We start from the raw sequence: 20,401 nt of genomic DNA, 5'->3' as shown, positions 1-20,401 counted from the left end.
ACTCGAATTTTAAATTTAACATATATGTATATATAGCCAAACACATCAATAGATGTTTGATATTTGTTTTATTTGATAGTAATAAAGCCTAAAGATGTTTTTTCAAATCATTGATTAGTATAAAAAGATGCCATTTATATTCGTTGATTCTGATGGGACTTTCAAGACACGTTGTAACGACTGGATACTTTGGGCTGCATCACGCAACTCTTCGATGTCTGTATTGATGATGTCATCTTCGGATTCTGATTCTTCCATTTTTGGTACTAATTTCTGTCGATGAGTTTGCCAAACCTTAAATAAGTTCCCCTGTTGTTTCAATGACATAATTTGAATATAAGCATGAGGCAAAATAAAATTTACTAACTGCTTTGGATATTTTCACGAATTTTCGTCAAAATTTTAATACATATTAGCTTTCCTTATTTTGCAAACAGTCTCACTGCTTAGATGTTTTGCCTTTATTTTCTCGAATATGTTTATTTCCTTGTTTCACTTCATGAGACAATATTTTTCGACTTCCCAGAATCAACTCACTCACCTCATGAGCACTTGAACTTTGGTTACAAGGAGAAATAGGGAATAAGTCCAACAACTGGCGGATTGCATCCACATGTGCCTGAAATGCTTGACGCAATTAGCAAGCAATCATAAAGTTTTCAGAAAAATATTCAAATGATTTCAATGTCAATTCAGTGCCTTCACTATTTCCAATATTTGTAGTAACATGAATTTCCCACGTTTTGACAGGAAAACGAATACATAAAGCGTCACGTGGTTGCAACGTTCGTTATCATCGATTGAAAGAAATCCTTAATTTCGGGGAACTTTTGAGATTTCGGAAAACAAAAGGTATTTAAAAACGTATAAATGTGTACTTGTTGTGTTTGTTCAAAGCTTGGCATACTGTTTGTTTTCCGTAAACTGTCTTTGTGTTCATATCTTGGCGATACGTCTGAAGAACTAAAAAGTTACTAAAATTCAATGAAATGATTTATTTTTTCCCTTATGATCTTGTCAACTTATAGAAAAATAATAGAAAAATAGAAAAATAATGCTGACTGTAAAATTCTCGACAATTAGAGACGAATACATGTTAACTATAGAAATATTATTATTAAAGCATCTCAAGCTTTGCTTTTCAAATTCTTGACTTTCCATCCTACCAAAAAATTCGGGAACTAATGTTTGGATATTAAAATTTTTCCTGAAAACTTCAAAAACATACGCGATCCGTCAGGTCGTCTTAGCAACGAAGCCTGTTTCTGCGCCATCAAATTCATTTCTGAGCGTCGCCTGAACAAATTTATTTATTTCAATAGTAAAATTATTATGTAATTCTTGCTGACACTGACTGATGAAACTTTTTAAAAGATATCGATATTTAAAAGACATTTTAAAGGATATGCAATTTTTAAACATTTATACTTATTTTTGACAGGTTAATGACCAGCAAAAAAGCATTCCTTTCAGGATGATGACGATTTCAGCAATTAATCGCCTATGCAACAAATTTCCGCGAATACTCGAACACTATTCCGAATTCGATACAATTGCAAGCATAACATTACTTTTCCAGACTAATTCAAAATTCGATTTCATTAGACTGACCATCATAAAATTAGCTCTTGTAATTGGCATTGCTATAGGTGTACTTCTTAAACTTATGAGACGTTAGGTTTTGTTACCTATAAACTATACAATCTCTGCCCATTGAAATGACTAAAAAAGATTGGAAATGTTTCGAAGTTATCTTTTTAACAAATATATTCAATTTGTAAGTATAAGGAATATAAATGTAAAACCAGTCGTTGACATTGGAAAAAAATCACTTTGCAAATATTTCAGTGTTTTCACAACTGTGTTTCTGATGCACGGTTTTTCGGAATGCTCATTTGCATTCATAATACAAATTAAACCTGCTCTTAGAGTGATGCCTGAAACGAGTTCCTGCTGCTGGTGACACAGTTGCACTTCTTCTACGCAGCGGTTTGCGATAGTTGGGCTCATCAGATAAGGAATCTGATTCATCTGCTTCATTCTCTGTGATTCCCGACTTCTCCATTTTATTCGCTGAATCCAGAAAGAATTAACGTCACCCACCGGAGCGGACTTGCCCCTCTTTCTCTTCAAGCAAAATTTTTGTAACTGAAATAATGAAAAACTCATTTTTTTTAAAGCAGCAAGGTTGCTAATATATACGTCAAAACACTTTCAGACAGTTTCATCAAGAAATAGAAGCAAGAAATGATTTAATTCCAAATAACTAAATTTTAATTCAGCTTAACGCTATGAAAGTGTTCAGCCAAGCCTAAGAAAGGAAGAGTTACGAATTTAGTACTGCATAATATGCAATAACTTAAGTGATAAACAAAACCGCTTCGTTAGGAATAAGTGATTACATTATTGTCAAGAAAAGTATAATTAAATTTTCATTTATCGGAGTGAACTTCAACCTGTTTTAAACTTGCCATTTTTTTTTTAAATCCTTGGAAAATATTGAATTTATCTCTTCCACTAGAGATGAAAGAGAAATTTAAGCATATTGATAGTTTTTGATAAAATTGATATATTCTCTGGTGACATTCGGATTTCTTTGAGTTTCTTCTGAAGCTCGATATATCTAAGTTACAACTAATTTGGTGATATACTAACATAACACACTTGCTTGGAAGAAAACTTCTGGAAGGAACAATGTTTAATGAATTGGAAATAATTTGTCCGAAAAAAGTTTATGATTTTGGATCAGATGAGAAAAGTTGAAATATTTCGATTTAAATTGCGAGAGTTAGTTTGAGAAGACATTTATCTAACTATTCATCCAATCAACGATCTAGCTACCCACTTCATCACTCCATAATATAACTTTGAGTTCGAGATGAAGCTCTTCGCCTCGTCACCTGATGTTTGGCTTTTGAACATTAACATACATATCAATATAAATGATTCGCCGAACCCTAATGGAACTCTCGAGCTTTTAAAAGTTGATGTAAACAGGTTTTTGTGATAATTTGAAATTGATCTTCAATAGTTCCACTTGCTAAATTCGAAGTATGAAGAATGACGATTTTCGCTTTTTTATAAAGACCGAAAATATCACAGTTGTTTCCAAAAGGAGTTAAGGATTCAGTTTTGTGTCGTAAAATTAGAGATTCGAGAGAAGTGTTACTCGTAATACTTCTCTTCCTGTTTTGAATTACTTTATTGGCTGGTCTGTTACCTTTGAGCATCATAAAATGTAATATCTGCACTTGAACGTTTGCTCATAAAGTCTCTTTGTATACTTTTTATAAACTTGAACGGAAAAAGTAATCCATATCGAAAATGAAAAATAATAACGACTTATGCAAATCCGAACATTTCCGTTAAGTCTAAAGATATATAAAGTGAATGAGAAGTATTTTTCATTCATTTCATATACTCTTGAATGTATAAATTCCGGATATTACTTTTAACGGAATGATAAGGAAGGGAAGATATCAGAAAAACAAGGCATTTTCAAATGAATAAACAAAGCCAATAACAGAAGAGAGCAAATTTATTTAAACAACAATCCTACCAACATATGAAGCAGATATGTGAATGACAACTGAGTCGAGCAGAGGTTGGCAAGGGGGTTGTGTCGATCGGAGAACGAATATTTGGAATCTTATTTCAAAAGCGCGTAATGAATGAGTATTACGGAAGCATACAGATGTGAGGGACATCATAGGAGTAGTAGATCGGAAGAAGCAACTCTGGCCTGACATATGGCAAGGATCAATCACAAGAGATGAGCTAATGCTTAATAGATGTTTCTGGTGTTCTTGGAAAAACGAGTATCATCATGTAAGGTGAATTGATCTAGTGGTAAAATTGCAGAGCTATTTGTGAAAAAGGTAGCATGAAATGGAGATGTGAAGTGTGAAAGTTCATAGGACAGATTTGGCTAATTCATGAAATTAGAAGGGGACATATATTGTGAGATTAGAATTTTTCTACAGTTTGTCCCTCAGATACAATCGTCATGAATTGTTGCGGAAAGTGGGAATAAAGTAGTTGAATGAATAACAACCATCCTAAATTCCGTTTGCTTCCTTCAGCTGCTTTCCGGAAACAAACTGCTACTGTTCATTTCTATTTGACAGATTAAAGGAAACGATTAAAATTGATTTCGTGATTGATTGAGGGGAATCCGTTGCCCTTTTCTGAGTACTGTTTTGTTTTCTCTTGTTAACTGTTTACAGTGTCCAAATACTTCTTTTACAGAAATATCTGCCACCAACTTAAAAAGTTTAAGAAGTGATTGTAGCTTGATGAGTCGAATAGACAACAACTTGATAAGAATTGTCCACGTAATATTTCACGAATAATACCACAAATCACATCCCGTTTTATTCCTGAATACTGCATTATTCACATCTTTCCCCCTTGTAGTACTGAGTAATTTCATTTTTTTTGAAAAAAAGAAAAAAGATGAGAAACCATCAGAAAACGGTCGCACAATGTATCCATCAATGCGCTACGAGTTATATCCTCATTCATTCATTCACTTCCTTTCTTAACCTTCTCTTCTCTACAACTCCTTTTCCTGTTTATACCTGTTCAGCGTGTTCATAATGACTTCCCACTGAAACCGTTCTAGTGTAAAATTAACATTTGACTTGCGTAAAACACCTCTGTCATGGAAACGTATGCAAAAAACGTATTTTTTTCGCTCCAGGGTTCAAGCGCTCGAAATGTGATGAATCCATATTTGGAATGCATTCATACACACCACATTTTTTCTTGCATATACTCATTGATATCTCGAATAATAAACGAGGAAGTAGTTTAGGAAAATTTTCATTATATCACCAAGGGCTCAGGATTTCCAAATTAACTTAGAAGAGTGTGTAGAGAACCAATAAATATTCCGACTTCAACGACATATCACTCCAGTCGAGACCCAAATCTGGACTTGAATTTCAGATATTATACAATATAATTTTTCAGTGGAATAGACTAACCAAACCAAGAGAAATAATAGTTTCACAGATGAGTTCCTTGGACAACTAGGAATGCACATGTATGCTTCCAAATTCGATCTTAATCTTTTAGACTGGCTAGATAAATACTATATGGATATCACTGATTTATCGCCATCGCTCCAAAAACATAAAAATAATGAACATGTTAGTGTTTCATAATTATAATCTAAAGAAATTCTGAAGGTAATATATATGACCGAGCAGTTTTTTCGCCCCACTGCCTAAGCGAAATCAACAGACATGTCACCAGGAGTATACTTTTTTTTACTACAATAAGATGAAACAATATAAATCTACATATATAAAAAAACAGTCTGCGTAGAAATACAATTTAATAATATATAACAGGTATTTATGGCTACAATAGTTTATGAAAAAATTTTTACAAACTAAGGCATACAACTTTTGGAAATATGGCAGCTACGATTTACTGGTCTTGCGTAGAAGCAAATCAGTCTTAAAACAACTAAATTATGAAAGATAGAGAAAATTTACATTGAATAGAAAATTAAAACTCCTGTAAACTGAAATGCTCTCTAATTATGTATTCATTTATAAAACTAAAAACAATAAGCATGAAATGAAGATATCTAGACTTATTACTTGGGAGAGGTGCTGCCATCATTATGTAAAGGTTCACTTTCATCATTGAGGTTGAGAGTCCAGTTGTCACTTGCGATATCTACATTTGACGGAGAATATCGTTGACGAAGTTCTATTAACTCCAACGTATTTGATCCTCTTTTACTCTAAAGAATACTGACTAGTTATAAAAAATAGAGGAAATTTACACTGAGTAGAAACTCTATAATAAACTCTACAATAAAATTTTATTCTATAATAAAAAATTTATTCGTTGTGATTATGATGCCTAATTCATTGTGAATATGAGGAAAATAATTAGCTGTTTCACTTACTAGTTTTAAATCATTTACTCGTTAGTTGTTCCATTTACTCGTTTTAGAAGTTTAAAAGTCTTAATTTTCGCTAATAATTAATATTAAATGACCTGAAGCTGTTTCGAACAGCAAGGTGCCTCGTGATTAACATCATAAGCATCCAACATAAACAGTTTTTGATCATGAAATTCCCGGATCATTTCGGACCGTAAAGTTCCTGACATGTCATCCTCGCGCAATACATATTCCGGGAGAGAATGGAATGACCGGATTCGTCGATGCGTTTGGATGTCTAACTCACGCACTGAATCCATCAAGATAACTTCTGGCTCCTATAAAAACAGGGAAAGGAAACAATCTCGAACAAATTTTGCTACCCACAAATGAAAATCGAATTCTATGAAATTCAGGTCTTTTTGGAAAGTTTGTAGGATAATTTGCCATAATTAAATTTCTTAAGTTTCTCATTTCTGATGATCTGCAACTCTCAAAAATGCGTTGTAACTCTCAGAAATAACATTGGCCAAATAATCTCTATTAAACATGAACGGAATTTCTGTATTTGCTGTGGCTGAATCAAATGCATCAAGTAATAAACTGAATGATCGGTACGATTTAATCATCACTCAGAGATTTAAAATGGCGAACAGAAAGAAAAAAAAAAGAAAAAAAAAACATTAGCTGCTTGATTTCGCTCCTTCATCATCGTGTAAAATAAAAGGAATCCGAAACAGAAAAGTGATTCGTAAAGAGTCAAATACAACTCACGCAGCGTTTTATTACATAGATATGAAGTTTTTATAAAACTTACTGGTTTCATGAATAACTGAGGATTATCAGCAAATTTCGCCACAAGCTTATTCAGATATTGCTGTTTCACTTTATATTTATGCATCAAACTCAAACGTTGATGCAATGAGAACATTCTGAGACGATTTACTTGACGCTCATAACCCTCCCAAAGCTGTTCAACTCGTTTCGAGCCGTAATCTCGCAGTTTGCACATCTGTAAGTAAAAAATTTATTGCAGGACATTATAAGTCAACTTTCCAATATGAAGATACGTCAGGGAAATGCGCCGATCCGCAAGATCAATGTTACAGAAAGTTTCAATAGAAAAAAGAGGGACTGATTCAAAATTGAACATGGGAGCTCCTGTTAAAGAATAAGTCGTTGCGTCTACAGGTGAAGTTGAAGCATTGAACCTGTACTACAAAAACTGTTTACTTCGCAAATAAATATGCGATCTATCTAGAACCTTCTCCTATAAAGGGTTCTGTCCTGTTTAACTAAATCAATGGTTTAATAGTAATCAATGATTTAACAGTAATTTTATATATTACATATATAGAATTTGATAATCTTGATAATCATCACAAGGAAACTATGTAGTAATAAAGATTAGTAAATATTGCAGCGTTCCGACAGAACATGAAAGAAGATGGTAATTCAAACTACTTCGGTATGTCGATATTCAATAATACATCCAATAATTAAACAAAAAGTAGATCTAAAAACGAACTTGAGATAAGCTCATTTTCCTTACAAGAATAATAACTTGACAGGTAACTTATTCTAACCTGCTGACTGTAATTGTCGCGTATATTTTCCAAATGATGATTCATGCTTTCCATTTGCGCTGCTCGATAATCACGAAATCTCTCTGACTGTGATGTATAGGACGAGCATAGCTGGCCAACCTAAAGTAAAGAACCAAATGATTTTCGTCTCATAAAATGGCCGAATGCTCCCTTATGAAACTTCGTAAAATACACATATCATCTAGTGCGTATGGAAAATTCCAAATGCCAAGTGAGCTTATCTCTAAATTACTAATTTTTTATGCAAAATTAAGAATAAAATCTAAAAATAATTTCGAATAAAAGCCCTACTCAAATCTATGAGCCAGGTAATTTACCTGTTGGCGATAATTGTCTCGTATTTGCTCCAATTTCTTATGATATGTTTCAGAAAGCATACACATTTGCCGTTGTCTATACCTTTCTACAGCAGCGACCATTTCACGAACATGTGAATTTCGCTCTGCAATAGGATTTGTGATATATAATACAAATAACAAAATTGAGTGTTATCTTTTAAGGATTATATAATAGCTTTATTAAAATTAGAGGTGGGAGAAAAATATTTGTGTTCACCAATTCTTTTGATCCACCATAAACCAATATGCCGACAGGTGATCCAGAGTAAATTGAATATGAAAGTGATACTACAAGTAATCACTGCAGCCAGGATGCTGCCCCAAAACACCGACTTCACCATCTCCAAACGGAACCAACTTGAATAATCCAAACGGAAGTGTACTAGTTGTGAAGCGTTTCCCTACAAAATTGACACCAGATAGTGGAGTCAATAAAACTCAAGTGACCAATTTATTTGTGCATATTTGAGTTTACTTTGAGAGTAATTCATCATACTGATAATGAAAAGCGTGATAGTATGTATAGTAAAAAGCTTTAACACTATTGATAAGGGTAATTAACTGACTTAACATAATTAAACTTGGAAACGAATACGCCGACTTTTCACTGACGGTTTTGGGTAATAAAAAACATCTAATAAAGATTATATAAATATGTCTCATTTTGCTGCTTTCAATTTTAGAAATGTAGATGTATGTCAAGAAGTATCTATAAACTTTTGATCTGTACTCAGTGAAAGATGGAGTACCAAACAAAAATACTACCTTTTCAAGTTAATAAAGCAAAAATGAGGATTTTAATTACAAAGTATTTTTCTGTCATGAGTAAAAAGCCTACTTTTAAATTCGACACCACACATCTGTATCGCTCGACCAATTCTTTTCGAGCAATATTGATAAGAAGGAGTCCGCCAGGAATAATTTCATAAGTACCATTCCGACTCCAATTCATTATAATAATCCGATTCTCGAAATTATAACTCCCAATCAAAACCTTGGGTTTAACTAGCCACCATTTAATGAACAATGGTAGCTCACCATATGCATCACATGGCAGAATTGCTGCTTCTGCATAAGGAACTCTTAAAATATATTTAGCACCTTGCTTAACTCGCTTCGAAATACCTGAAATAATGCCTTTTGCAAGAGTTCAAAAAAGTAGGAATCAAAATCAGATTTTGAGGACAAAAAATACAGCAAATTCTTCCAGTTTTTCCTACAAGAAACTTTGATGACCTCGCTGAATTTTCAATACGTAATGACCAACTTTCGGAAATGCGTACAGTTTCAATGCTTCATCGGATTATTTGCTTTCATCAGCAGTTAGTATTAGTCAATTTCAACCAATATTTTCCTTTCATGAATCGCTATGAAAGCATGCAAAAAAATGACGATAACTAATTACACGAACAGTGCCATATGCAATTTCACTTTTAACTCAAAGTTCCAAATCTTGATCAGAATCTTCATTACTGTTCGGAAACAAACCTAAAGAGCAGTTATTAGGCAAATCATCTGCACAACCCATCTGTGGTCGCAGTTTGAAAGGTAGCATCTTTGCCCACTTGTTGAGGCAATTATCACAGCTCCAATTATTTGGCATGATCTCAACAAAACGAAGACTTTTTGCTCTGGAAAGGTAATAAAAACAAGGTGACAAAAAATGATACTGTTAACTCCTTTATCATATTTCTATCAGAAAACCTTGCAGAATTTAATTCGAGCCGAATATCAAATTCCAGTGCAAGAAATATTTCATAAAATGTGAATTTATTGATTAATAAAGGATCCCACTGGAAGATCAAACTGTTCTGGTGATAGTTATAACTCCGTCAAGAAAAGGAATGTCAAGCATGGAAGGCAAAAGTTAAATACCCTGTTTGGATTTCATTAGAATTATAAATTCCACAGAAAAAAAAAATATGGGAAGAACCTTATGAAGAAATCTGGCGGCAGATATCTCATTTGTGTATTTGTCAAGCGGAAATCCCTTACTCTGGTAGGTAACATACCAACAATGCTATGTAATCGGAAACTGTTCCTCAAATCCAACTGAAACAAAAAATTGCGAAACACTGCATAGGTGTAAATATAAACAATCCAATATCAAACTAGACAATATAAAATTTCATTCAGCTGTTGAAATTTGAATTAGTTATGATATCCATAAAAAGAGCGAGACGGGACCGAATCGAGGAGAATCAGGGAGGGAGAAATTTCATAAATTAGTGATCTCTTATGTTCCAAAATTTTACGGAAAATAAATATATTTGAACCAGATTGAAGCAAAGACCATAGAGATTATTTCTTCAGAACTAATTCAAAACAAAGCAACAGTTCAATATGCAATATACTAGTCGTGTAAAAAGATAACAAGTAAATGGGATATTACTAGCAGATATTGCAATATATGTACTAAAAAACGCAAAATTCTATATTCAAAGTTTAATAAAAAAACTAGAAATTAAAACTATTTAATTTTAGTAAAGCTCAATGAGTGAAATAAAGTGAAAATTGTACTTCTACTCTTTGTCTTAATAAAATATCTCAAAAACAAAAGTAAACAAACCTTTTGCAGTGAAGGTAAGTTAACCGAATCGAAATCAATAAAAGTCAACTTGTTGTACTGCAGTGACAGATGCCGTAAATTCAGTGAAATGGATAATGGTAAAACTGTTAATCCACAATTATCCATGTTTAAATTAGATAACTGAGGGATTAAGGAAAGCGAAGGAAATCGTTCCACTGAAGGATTATTCGATAAATTTAAATCTTCTAACGAAAACGGCCATTCACCATATATCCGTATCAATCCATTTGAAGATACATCCAGCGATATTACATTTGGCACCATAGATAACTCTGAAACCTGAAAAACTGAAAAGTTCAATTGGTATTCATGGACTTTTCTAGTATTACAAGTATGATATGCCAAAAACTATGCTTTCGTTGCAAATTGTAAATACAATTGATATTTGGGACTTGGTATCTGATACTAAAACAAGACTAAATTCGAGAGAGGGTAATTATTGTGAAAAGCTAGTGCAAGTGAAAAGAAGGAGCATGTAATAAGTTACAAGCGCTGAAAGGTATAAGTGATGATCATATCGTGCAGGAAACAAAAAATCAAATTAAAGGAAGTAAAATGAGCTTATTTTTTCCATTAATATCGATTTGAAACTGATACAAATGGACTGTCAACTCCGGAATTATAAGAATTTATCGTTATCTGCTATTAGATAGCTACTGATGAATAAATCAAACATTTAGTTTAGATATCAGAAATTATGATGAAAGTCCGGAAACGATTAAATGCACATAGCAATAGCTCACTTGATTGAACGATAAACTGAGGTGTTGCAGTTTGTTGACTACACACTGGTCAGTATGAGATAACTTGGAGAACCAATTACGCGACAAATCAACTATTTGTAACGACGATAATTGATTCAGGACTATACAAATTTCATTCCAGTTCCACAAATAATTGCGACTCAGATTCAGAACACGCAAACTTTGCAGAGAATCCAAAGCAGACGGAAAAAGTTGTTGTATATTACAGTCATGAACTGCAATGCTACGCAGTGAAGTAAAGTTTTCGAATATATGCAGATTGAGATGCTTCTGCAAAACGCAATTAAAATTAGCCAAGTGCTTCAATACTTTAAATTAGCTGCTATTTTATTGTTACTGAAATAATTACAACATTAATATCCATCTTGTCTTATCATGACGGATAACAACAAAACATCCAAAATGGCTCATCACATCTACCTGAAACTAACCGTAATTGTGTTGTATCACAATAACGTTCAGTGTAATTTAAATTCAGTGGGGAAATGAGCAACCTGCGAGCACTTAGTGAAGGAAATATTATGGGCGTCTGGTACCAGCTTGAGAATATGCTGATCAAGTCCATCGGGCTCCACATTGAAGCATGCTATCGTACTACTTTCGCAAAGACATCCATATTTTCGGCACGGATTATCGACTATTAATGTTGCCTGAACCAACAAGAAATGTTAGAAATATTATAATGATCATATTTTCAAAGCAAATATGGAACAAGAAGTCATCATTCTCAAGAAATCTTGCAATGAAGAACAAGCTTAATCCATAAATTCTTGATTAAAATTCCATATTGTTAGCAAACTTTCCGGTCAGTGAGTTGGGAGAATCACATAAACTGAAATTCTGCTGACAGAAAAGTTATTTGAAAATTATTTTTACAAAGTTGTAGAAGTCGACCAAAAAGTCACTTTTTCTTCATCCGCGTGAAACACTGCTTCACTTTGGTGATCAGTGCAGAAAACCAAAAATATGCATATATGTACGATGATTATCAAACGGCATATTATGCACTGTGTTGCGACATGCATTCTGCTCTTTCCTTAACTCCTTTCTCGATTAGCAGTAACAGCAGCCCTGCACAATTATATGGAAACATACAATAGCTGAGACCCACAACAACAACTTCAACTGGAGCCTGGGTTTTGGTTGTTATGATGTACAAGACTATGTATTCAAAGCTAAGAACAATATGATTGTGCATTAGATGGCCAGGTAGTAGTGATCAGATGAGATACGGTTAGTTCATATTACATTATAAAGGGGGACATGAACTGCGGTGTTACGTAGAACCGCTGATAAACTTGACGTCACTAATCACCAATAACATAGGAAAGGCTTCTGACCAACACTTCCATCCAGTCTCCACTTTTGCTAACAGTATTTCAACTTCATGTTTCATGGATTGTTGCATGTTAAATTATGATACTCATTGTCATCTCCGAAGTCTCCGCCACTTAGTGATTCGTTTTCTGTTACAACTTGCATCCCACTTTCTTCCCTTCTCACCCCTTCTGCATACAGCGAAGATGTGGGGAAGATTTTGGTTTATGATCGGTGTGAGACTGGTTTGTGCATCCATTTGCAGGACATTTGTTTGTCTTTTCAGGTCATGTTATGCATATTGAAGCCACTCGACCTGCTAACGGAATGTTCTGGACAGACTGCTTATTGGCCGAGACAGTTTGTCACGGCTGTGGCTCTTTTCAAGAAGAAAAGTAAGTACTTTAGTGTTATCAAGGAAAACTATCGTCCTTAGAATGTTTCCGTCGCTGTTGGATATATTTCACCCTTTCACTAGAATTGTTAGTTAAGGTGCTACATTTTTTGGCAGATAGTTTTTAATACCATCAGTTATGAGGTTGTAGCAATTTTCAGTCGATACTAAACTTCATGGAGATACGACAGTTGTTGAAGTTGTGGATATTCCTGATGCAGATGACCGCAAAGTGTTGAAACATAGCCCAGAAACTTGTACGTTATGCACTTGTAACGTTCCCGTCAAGGTAATTTCTGTATCGAAAATTTTGTCGGTGTTCAAGGGAATTGTCTTCATATTAAGGCTGAATTCGAAGCAGTGCGCTTGCAGATCCGTTATTCAGATGTACTAATTTTGGAACAGTTTATGCGCAAAGATGGAACCGTGCTTCCGCAGCAACTTACTGGTTTGTGCAAGAAGCAACAGCGGAGGATTGAACGTTGTGTTATGCAGGTACACTGCAGTATTAAAACAATGTTAAAGTTATGGTGAAAATGCCATATTCATCCTGTTATCCGTAATTTCCACGGAAAAGTGACTAGCATTCAAGTTTTTCTTTTTCTTTTTTTTTTTGTGGTAAATTTATCCTTTTTACTGGAGCAAACTTGCAGGCTCACTGGGCTGGCCTCTTTCCAGACAGGACGACTGCCGATTTCGATCGTTCGGGATACAAACGATTTGCGAGGTATTGTTCATCTTTCGGTTTATTACTAGGAAACTGTAAATTAGTCAGGTTTAAATACTTTTATTAAAATCTGTTAACGATCTCTCGGAATTTTCTCTTTGATCTTTTGCAGATTCTTGTGTATGACCAAACAGATATTTGAGCAAATTAAATACCAAAACGAGTTTAAGATACAGCGAAGGAGTTATCATTAAAAGGTGGACCTATATAAGAATAAGTCATATTATTGCATTATATAGGTACTGGAACGATGATATGGATATATATCGATTGAAAGAAGAAGTCGTCCCCGGTTCATGGTACTATATTAAACGGTATAACACACGTGGAGTTAGTTTCAAAAAGAATTGAATGTCAAATGTATTAAAAAGAAAGTAGGTTCTCAAGCAATTTAAATTAAAATGTGTAAGAGAGAAATGTCCAGCGATTTTCAGTGATTTTTTGGATCAGGTTTCAGGCAAACAGCTTCGCTTGCAAAGCTTAAATGAGTGGGAATAGAAATAGTACAAAAACCAGCCTAAATTACCCTCAAATTATGCCACTTAATAACTTCTACATTGAACAAATAATACGTAACAAATAATACGTATAAGATTTTGAGAGCTACAGGAATATGGTTGACCGTATATTTCTGTAATAATAGCAAAAATATGTGTAACGCAATACAGTTGCTGAATGTTATCAGCAGGTTGCGACATTTGCACAACTTGCTGCACCTTTGCCTCATGACTTGTAAGTACTGTGGTTCTAAACCGAAAAGTTAGCTAGGTCATTTTCCTCACGTGTTTTTTTCTGTTCATTGCACTATGAACTTTTTATTTTGTGACTTCCGTTTTGTTATGAATAATAAATATAAGCAACCTGTTTATTACTATATAGTTCGGTTAACGAATACAACAGCATCACTAAATATACAAGATTTTGACTTTTTTGTCATAATCAACCGATTTTTTTTCTGAAGTATAGAAGTATGCTGGTGTCTTGTCAGACTTTGGTTCAAATTCCCCACTTTCGAGTAGTTTAAGCAGTATATTCTTAAGGTAAAGCTAACTGCTTTGATGTTGGTGTTTTAATAATGTCAGCGTTCTTTTCTGCCAGCGTTTTATTCATAAAGGATCTCGAAAGTCTGAATTTCTCTTGAGCTTGCTTCCTCAGCAAATTCAAGATATAGGGTGTTGTTAAGGTAATGCAGCAATTGAGTCAGTGAAATGATGCTATCTAACATATTATATTCCATAACTAAGCTTCAGGTTTAGCCCTCATTCAGTCGAATGGCTTATATGTCTCATGTTTCACGAATTTCACGTGCAAAAAAATTTGCAAAATGCATAACTTTTGTTCAAATTTTACAGCATTAGTGTAGACCGAATCAAACTACAGAAAAGGACGGCTCAGACCTAATTTCATTTTAGCGTTGATTGAATATTGGCATCGATGTATGATTGTAAAGCCCTTGAGCCATCAGGTGCAGGGCTAGTATAGGTCGATGTCCGGATGCTTTCTTCAGCTTTGCTCGTTTATTCTGAAAGAAATCCTTTTTAATTAGAAGGTAAAAATTGATGTTATTTCGAATGCAAAAGTCGAGGTATTGTCAAAGGATGACTCGAATTTTGTAAAAAAACAATGAATTGGAGGTAAGGAGGAGATAATCAAACTTGCAATTCTGGAAACATAAATTTTTGATATTCTCAAAAATTCCCCATATTTTTTTAAAAACTTTCGAGTTTTGGGAAATTCTGAAAGCATCCCTTTATTTCTTTATTCTTTTGAAATAAGTAATGAAGCATACATCATGATGTCGATCTTTATCGATAGGATAGCAACTAGGAAGTGATCATAGTGTAAAAGTTGTAAATTAATAAATCAGATCGGTTCATGTAGCTCGGACGAAATGCATTTGTACATAATCATAAAATTGCGTCGTATAACCTTACAGAGAAAATGATGGGCAGAGTTCAAGCGGTCGAAAATACAAAAATGCTCCACCTGATTCTTTTTCCAAATATTTTGAATGACGAAATTTTTGAAGATTTTTATCGATAGTATGATAAGTCAATATTACTAGAAACTGACGGGTTGGTTGAAAGATTTCAAGGTTAAATTAGGTTTCGGGATTTTCTACTGAACCAGAAGTGACTTAATATTAAATTTAATTGATAAAAAGTTTAGTATCCAGTAGTCTGTAACCATTAAAAACAAACGATTCGAAAATCTCATCAAAATTCAATGAATCGGTTGGAACTGCAAAAAATTCAAATTGAGTTGGTCGTTGATTAAACATTTTTTCCCTCCTCTTATCAAATCAATGGGTATTAGTTTAAGATACGTTAAGAGTAGTAGCGATAGGTAATTTTCTCGCATACGTTTAATAGCGATAGGTAGTCTTCCCGCATATATTTCGAACTTCCTGATATAAATGGAAAGATTTCTCTTGCGCAAATGGATTTTTCTTGTGCAACATTTCTATTTTGTAAATTTTTTCTATCAGAGTTTAAATCTCTTTGGGATTCAGTGATATTTGTTAACTTTGAAAATCATGTAATTTCTTAGTGAAATACTTCGTGTTGGAAGTAAGCCGTAACTTATCCAATTAACGTTCTATCTCACTGGTAGATTTTCTTCAACAAGGTCGGAATTCTGGACAGCTCATCAAGTAATTCTTCAATAAAACCTGTTAGTTTCGGATATGTCTAACGTAATTGTCATGATGATATGTAGTACTGAGTAATAAACATAATGAATGGGTTATATCATGTCAACAAGGACGGCAAAACCTATTTTATCGCTCAATCAGAGTTCGGTATTATCGTCTCCTTTTCGCTAAAAGATTGTAGCGATAGATAGTCCAGTTACTTTGCACCTTGTTATTACTTACCAATTAATATTTCTTTCTCATAACTATTATTAGACAGGCAATTATTCATAAAACACACGATATGATTTTCAAGAAAGCTGAGAAACTAAATCGGTACATCGAGTTGGGCCTTAGAAACAATCTTTTATGGTAAGATCAAACCAGGTGACATTAGAAATAAAGATGGTTGTAATGTATTAGTAAGAAAGTAAGGCTTAAAAAGTAGATTTGCGAACTATCAGGAAAGTGATGAATGAAAAATAATGCTTTTTAAAAATTCATGAAGAGCAAGAAATTATTGAACGGAAGATGGAAAAAATCCGTGAGAAAGAAATAGTAGAATCTGGAAAATTAGAACTGTACGAGAATTTGGCAATGTTTTCATTATGCGAGATTCGTTTCATATAAATTAGTAAGCTGTTTACATCAAGATGTTCTATAAAAAAAGCACAGAAATATTTCAACAGGTGACATGGGGAGGACTACTCAAGTTTCAAGCTGTGAATTTCTGAGCGCGACTGAACGGAATAAGTAGAGTTATCATGGGATGAAATAATTGTTTTATTTTATTGCAAATGAATCACTAGAACCTTGGCGGAAACTTCATCCACTAATTAAAAAATTAAATTGCAATTACAGGAGGGAAAGAGGGAAAAAGCTAGAAGAAAAAGATAAAGATATAAATCAACAACCGAAGAAAAAAATGAGAAATTAACGAGCAATTTTTTCGGTTTTGCTTTGAGAAAAAGAAAATTAACATGAACAACTACATAACCCCAAAGACAAGTTCTAAAGGAAATTGATTTTAGAGTGAATGTACACGTCCATGCCCATAGCGGCAAATTATACAGAAAGACAGTTGCAAGATTCGACTGCCTGATAATAAATAAATTCATCGAAAACGGTATTTGATGATTACAGAGCTTGGCGGAGACAGATCTTTGCCTCTTCCCGCACTTCCATATGCAAGAATATTATCCCTTTTCTAAATTTAGTTGGTCCAGCTTTCTTAAAAAAGGATTTGCGAGCTTGAAAAGATTAAGAATAATAATTTCACAACCTACCAATGATTGAACTCATTGTTAAAGAGAAATTTGTTACGCATGAGGTTATATTTTTCGAGTCCTTTTTACTCCTCTAATATCTAATTTTTGAAATTTGAGAAATGTAAAAGAAGAGAGACAGACGACATGACGAATAACTGGTAATACAATAACAGAGCGACTGCTGATAACATCACCGTCATCATTACAATTACTTCCATTGTATATGTAAAAGATGATGATCCATTGCATTTTAATGGATTTTTTCAAATTTGTATTAATGATAATCAGGTAATCAATCGTTTTACGCCCACCTGCCTGCTATGCACTTCCTATTTATCGTCCAAAAGTGATGTTTTACGGTAGTTTCAAAATATTTACCGTTCTTACGTATATTATAGATACCAACGCAGTTGCACAAAAGCGTGAGAAAAATCAAAGTGAGTGGATTGATCCTGATTATCTGTCCTCGAGACGTATTTGAGAAGCATCAATTGTTTTACCAAATGTTTATAGCTTCCGGACATTTACAGCAGAAATAAAACTGTGTGGTTTAAAATGTGTTTGATCCACACATTGCTATAATACTAAATGTTATGGTTCGTATTTTCAAAAAGAATTAATTGACAGGATGAATGTTTGAAAATATCGGTGACTTAGCTTGAAGAAAACTTAACAATAAACTTTATCCTAAAGGATGGACGAAATGGACGGAAGTCAATCTAAGAATGTTCTTGGATATGACTACAAATCCATTGTTTGGATTTTTAACTTTATCCACTATTTCCCAGAAGAAAAAATATGTGAAGTTGCCTTCTGGAAGAAGCACTCACAATCCCGCATTTACATTTCACCCTCGGTTACCACCTCACTCATCCCTCCTTCCTCATCTCTCGTATTCGAACTCTTTACTCCCTCATACATCCTCTGTTTTATTGTTTTTTATTTCTCATTAATTTCGAAAAATTCAAAATGTACATTTGGCCGAATACGAATTTTTGAAGACAAAGCATCCATCACACATTTCCTTTCCTCTTTGCTATCTCTTCAACAAAGTACACTGTCGATGAAATATTGGAACATTAGTGAGCATTAGTGAAATTCAAATTTCTGCTCGTACTGCAAGTTAAACACTCATCAATTCGTGTCATTGACAGGTGCGATTATAAAAAGGCACTTTTTTTTGCCGAGAAAGAATTCGGAATGAAAACAAAAACCGCTTGTTGTGAAGATAATGAACTAAAATACTTTTTCTGTTAATGATTAATAATTTGAACCGGACCAGAGATCGGTCCAACATGAAACCGTACGCATTTTCAGACGTGAAAAAAAGTGCTTTCTGACAAATGCAGAGCTAACCTGGAACCATATTTTGATTTGTGATTCGTTTAGACCAAGCTCATGTGCCAATTCCTGACGCCGTTTCTCTGTGAGATACCGGTTATCCATGAACTGTTGCTTCAACCGTTCCAGTTGTTCAGCAGTAAATGCTGTCCGTGGTCGTTTCTCATCGTCATTGAGATTTGTTTCTTTCCTTTTCGTCCGGCGTGATCTTGGTCCTTAAACAATCTGAGCTTATAAAAATAGTCATTACCAAATCAAATTGAAAAAATGCGAAATTCTGCATCATAACTTAACAATTCTACAGTAAGATAAAGTACTACAACAATCTCCAAATATTTGGAGGAATGATGCTGACGAGTTAAGGAAATTTGTAACCTTCTGATGGGAAGTTATCAGCAGTGATCAGTGATTATGGTAATTTGTTTAGCAATCATTCATCATGAATAGGTAGTAATTATAATGTCTGATAATTGTATTTGGTGATTATGAAATTGTTGTGATGGATGAATGAATGCAATAATGTGAACTCTGCATGCAAATTAACGTGCTTGTCAAGAAGGGGCATGAGAACAGTAAGGAAGTTACGCAACCGTATACCCCAGCCTTTTTTATCGATTATTATCTAAACTTGGAGCTTTTAACTTCTAGCAGAGCATGTGATAAAGCAAGTTTAAATATATACCTATCAGTCACGTGCATATATGCATACTTTATTCACTGAAGTGTCCGTACTATAGATTCCTCATTTGAAAAATTTTCAGATATACCTGAACTTGGTCGGTCGGAGTACCGAGTACAATATATCCAAGCTGGGAATACTGTATTTATATTGTCCGGTGTCGTTGATGCACATGGTTTTGGAGCCATCTTGTGTTGCTGAAATCCATACAACTTTCAGCATTAATGATCATTCTCAGGAGGAGTTTAATTGGCCTTATAAACACTCTTATATTTAGTCTTCCTATCCAAGGACGTGCAGAACCCTAAAAAGCCTTGAAAAAGAGAAATTGGGTATGTAGTGATAGTCAATATCTGTAAGGAAAAGTTAGGTGCTGAAATATTCTCTGTCATTGCAGCAATAATTGAATGTAATTTAAGATAAGATGTCAGAAGAGATAATAGAGATGGTAGTGGGGGTGAATTAAGATAGGTCTGATACAAATTAGATGGATAGTGTTAACGACACTTTTGTCACTTAGACAGAACTTCGGATTACGAAACGATGAGAAGATTTGTGAAGGAAATTTAGAAATTAGAGCACAAAAGATATTTAAATTTCCTGGTAAAAATACTGAGCTAAACTCTTTCAACCTAAGCAATTTTGCTGCACAAAAGAAATTTCGTGCTATTTTCTAGTCATGAAAACACTCTTACCTTACCAAAATCAGGTCTCAAAATATTCTGTATGGAGAATTTTAGTTTTGAATTCGTTTGATATGATTCTCCGTCACGACGTGATAGCTCCGGTGAAGAGAGGCCTTCGGAAACGGAATCTGATATACTATCCATCTGAAAAACAGA

The 20,401-nt window shown here is 34.0% G+C and overlaps 4 protein-coding genes across 4 annotated transcripts; 1 reads left to right on the top strand and 3 right to left on the bottom strand.

Annotated features, from left to right (window-relative positions):
- Nucleotides 1-114: 114 nt before the first annotated feature.
- Nucleotides 115-2,154, bottom strand: LOAG_16719 (hypothetical protein; the record flags this gene model as incomplete). Its single annotated transcript, XM_020449369.1, has 5 exons — nucleotides 1,920-2,154; nucleotides 1,229-1,296; nucleotides 879-955; nucleotides 542-619; nucleotides 115-294 (listed from the first exon to the last, which is right to left on the bottom strand). The coding sequence occupies exons 1-5, from the start codon at nucleotides 2,063-2,065 to the stop codon at nucleotides 115-117; spliced, it is 549 nt and encodes a 182-aa protein (XP_020307097.1). The 5' UTR covers nucleotides 2,066-2,154.
- A 3,231-nt stretch (nucleotides 2,155-5,385) lies between these two features.
- Nucleotides 5,386-12,385, bottom strand: LOAG_00923 (leucine Rich Repeat family protein). Its single transcript, XM_003136463.2, has 13 exons — nucleotides 12,107-12,385; nucleotides 11,696-11,851; nucleotides 11,181-11,471; nucleotides 10,417-10,716; nucleotides 9,781-9,899; nucleotides 9,336-9,478; nucleotides 8,686-8,972; nucleotides 8,065-8,248; nucleotides 7,827-7,951; nucleotides 7,489-7,608; nucleotides 6,720-6,914; nucleotides 6,019-6,240; nucleotides 5,386-5,758 (listed from the first exon to the last, which is right to left on the bottom strand). The coding sequence occupies exons 1-13, from the start codon at nucleotides 12,224-12,226 to the stop codon at nucleotides 5,609-5,611; spliced, it is 2,412 nt and encodes an 803-aa protein (XP_003136511.1). The 5' UTR covers nucleotides 12,227-12,385; the 3' UTR covers nucleotides 5,386-5,608.
- Nucleotides 12,386-12,675: 290 nt separating this feature from the next.
- LOAG_00922 (hypothetical protein) lies at nucleotides 12,676-14,125 on the top strand. The gene is made up of 5 exons (XM_020445594.1): nucleotides 12,676-12,913; nucleotides 13,074-13,201; nucleotides 13,285-13,407; nucleotides 13,566-13,639; nucleotides 13,879-14,125. The coding sequence occupies exons 1-5, from the start codon at nucleotides 12,808-12,810 to the stop codon at nucleotides 13,988-13,990; spliced, it is 543 nt and encodes a 180-aa protein (XP_020303964.1). The 5' UTR covers nucleotides 12,676-12,807; the 3' UTR covers nucleotides 13,991-14,125.
- Nucleotides 14,126-14,894: 769 nt separating this feature from the next.
- Nucleotides 14,895-20,401, bottom strand: LOAG_00921 (engrailed 2). The gene is made up of 4 exons (XM_020445593.1): nucleotides 20,255-20,401; nucleotides 19,648-19,756; nucleotides 18,896-19,095; nucleotides 14,895-15,161 (listed from the first exon to the last, which is right to left on the bottom strand). The coding sequence occupies exons 1-4, from the start codon at nucleotides 20,387-20,389 to the stop codon at nucleotides 15,048-15,050; spliced, it is 558 nt and encodes a 185-aa protein (XP_020303963.1). The 5' UTR covers nucleotides 20,390-20,401; the 3' UTR covers nucleotides 14,895-15,047.

This window comes from Loa loa (assembly GCF_000183805.2).
Source record: "Loa loa unplaced genomic scaffold supercont3.15, whole genome shotgun sequence".
Lineage (NCBI taxonomy): Eukaryota > Metazoa > Nematoda > Chromadorea > Rhabditida > Onchocercidae > Loa > Loa loa.
The sequence above is the reverse complement of the archived record's forward strand: the minus strand, read 5'-3'. Positions and strand labels throughout refer to the sequence as shown.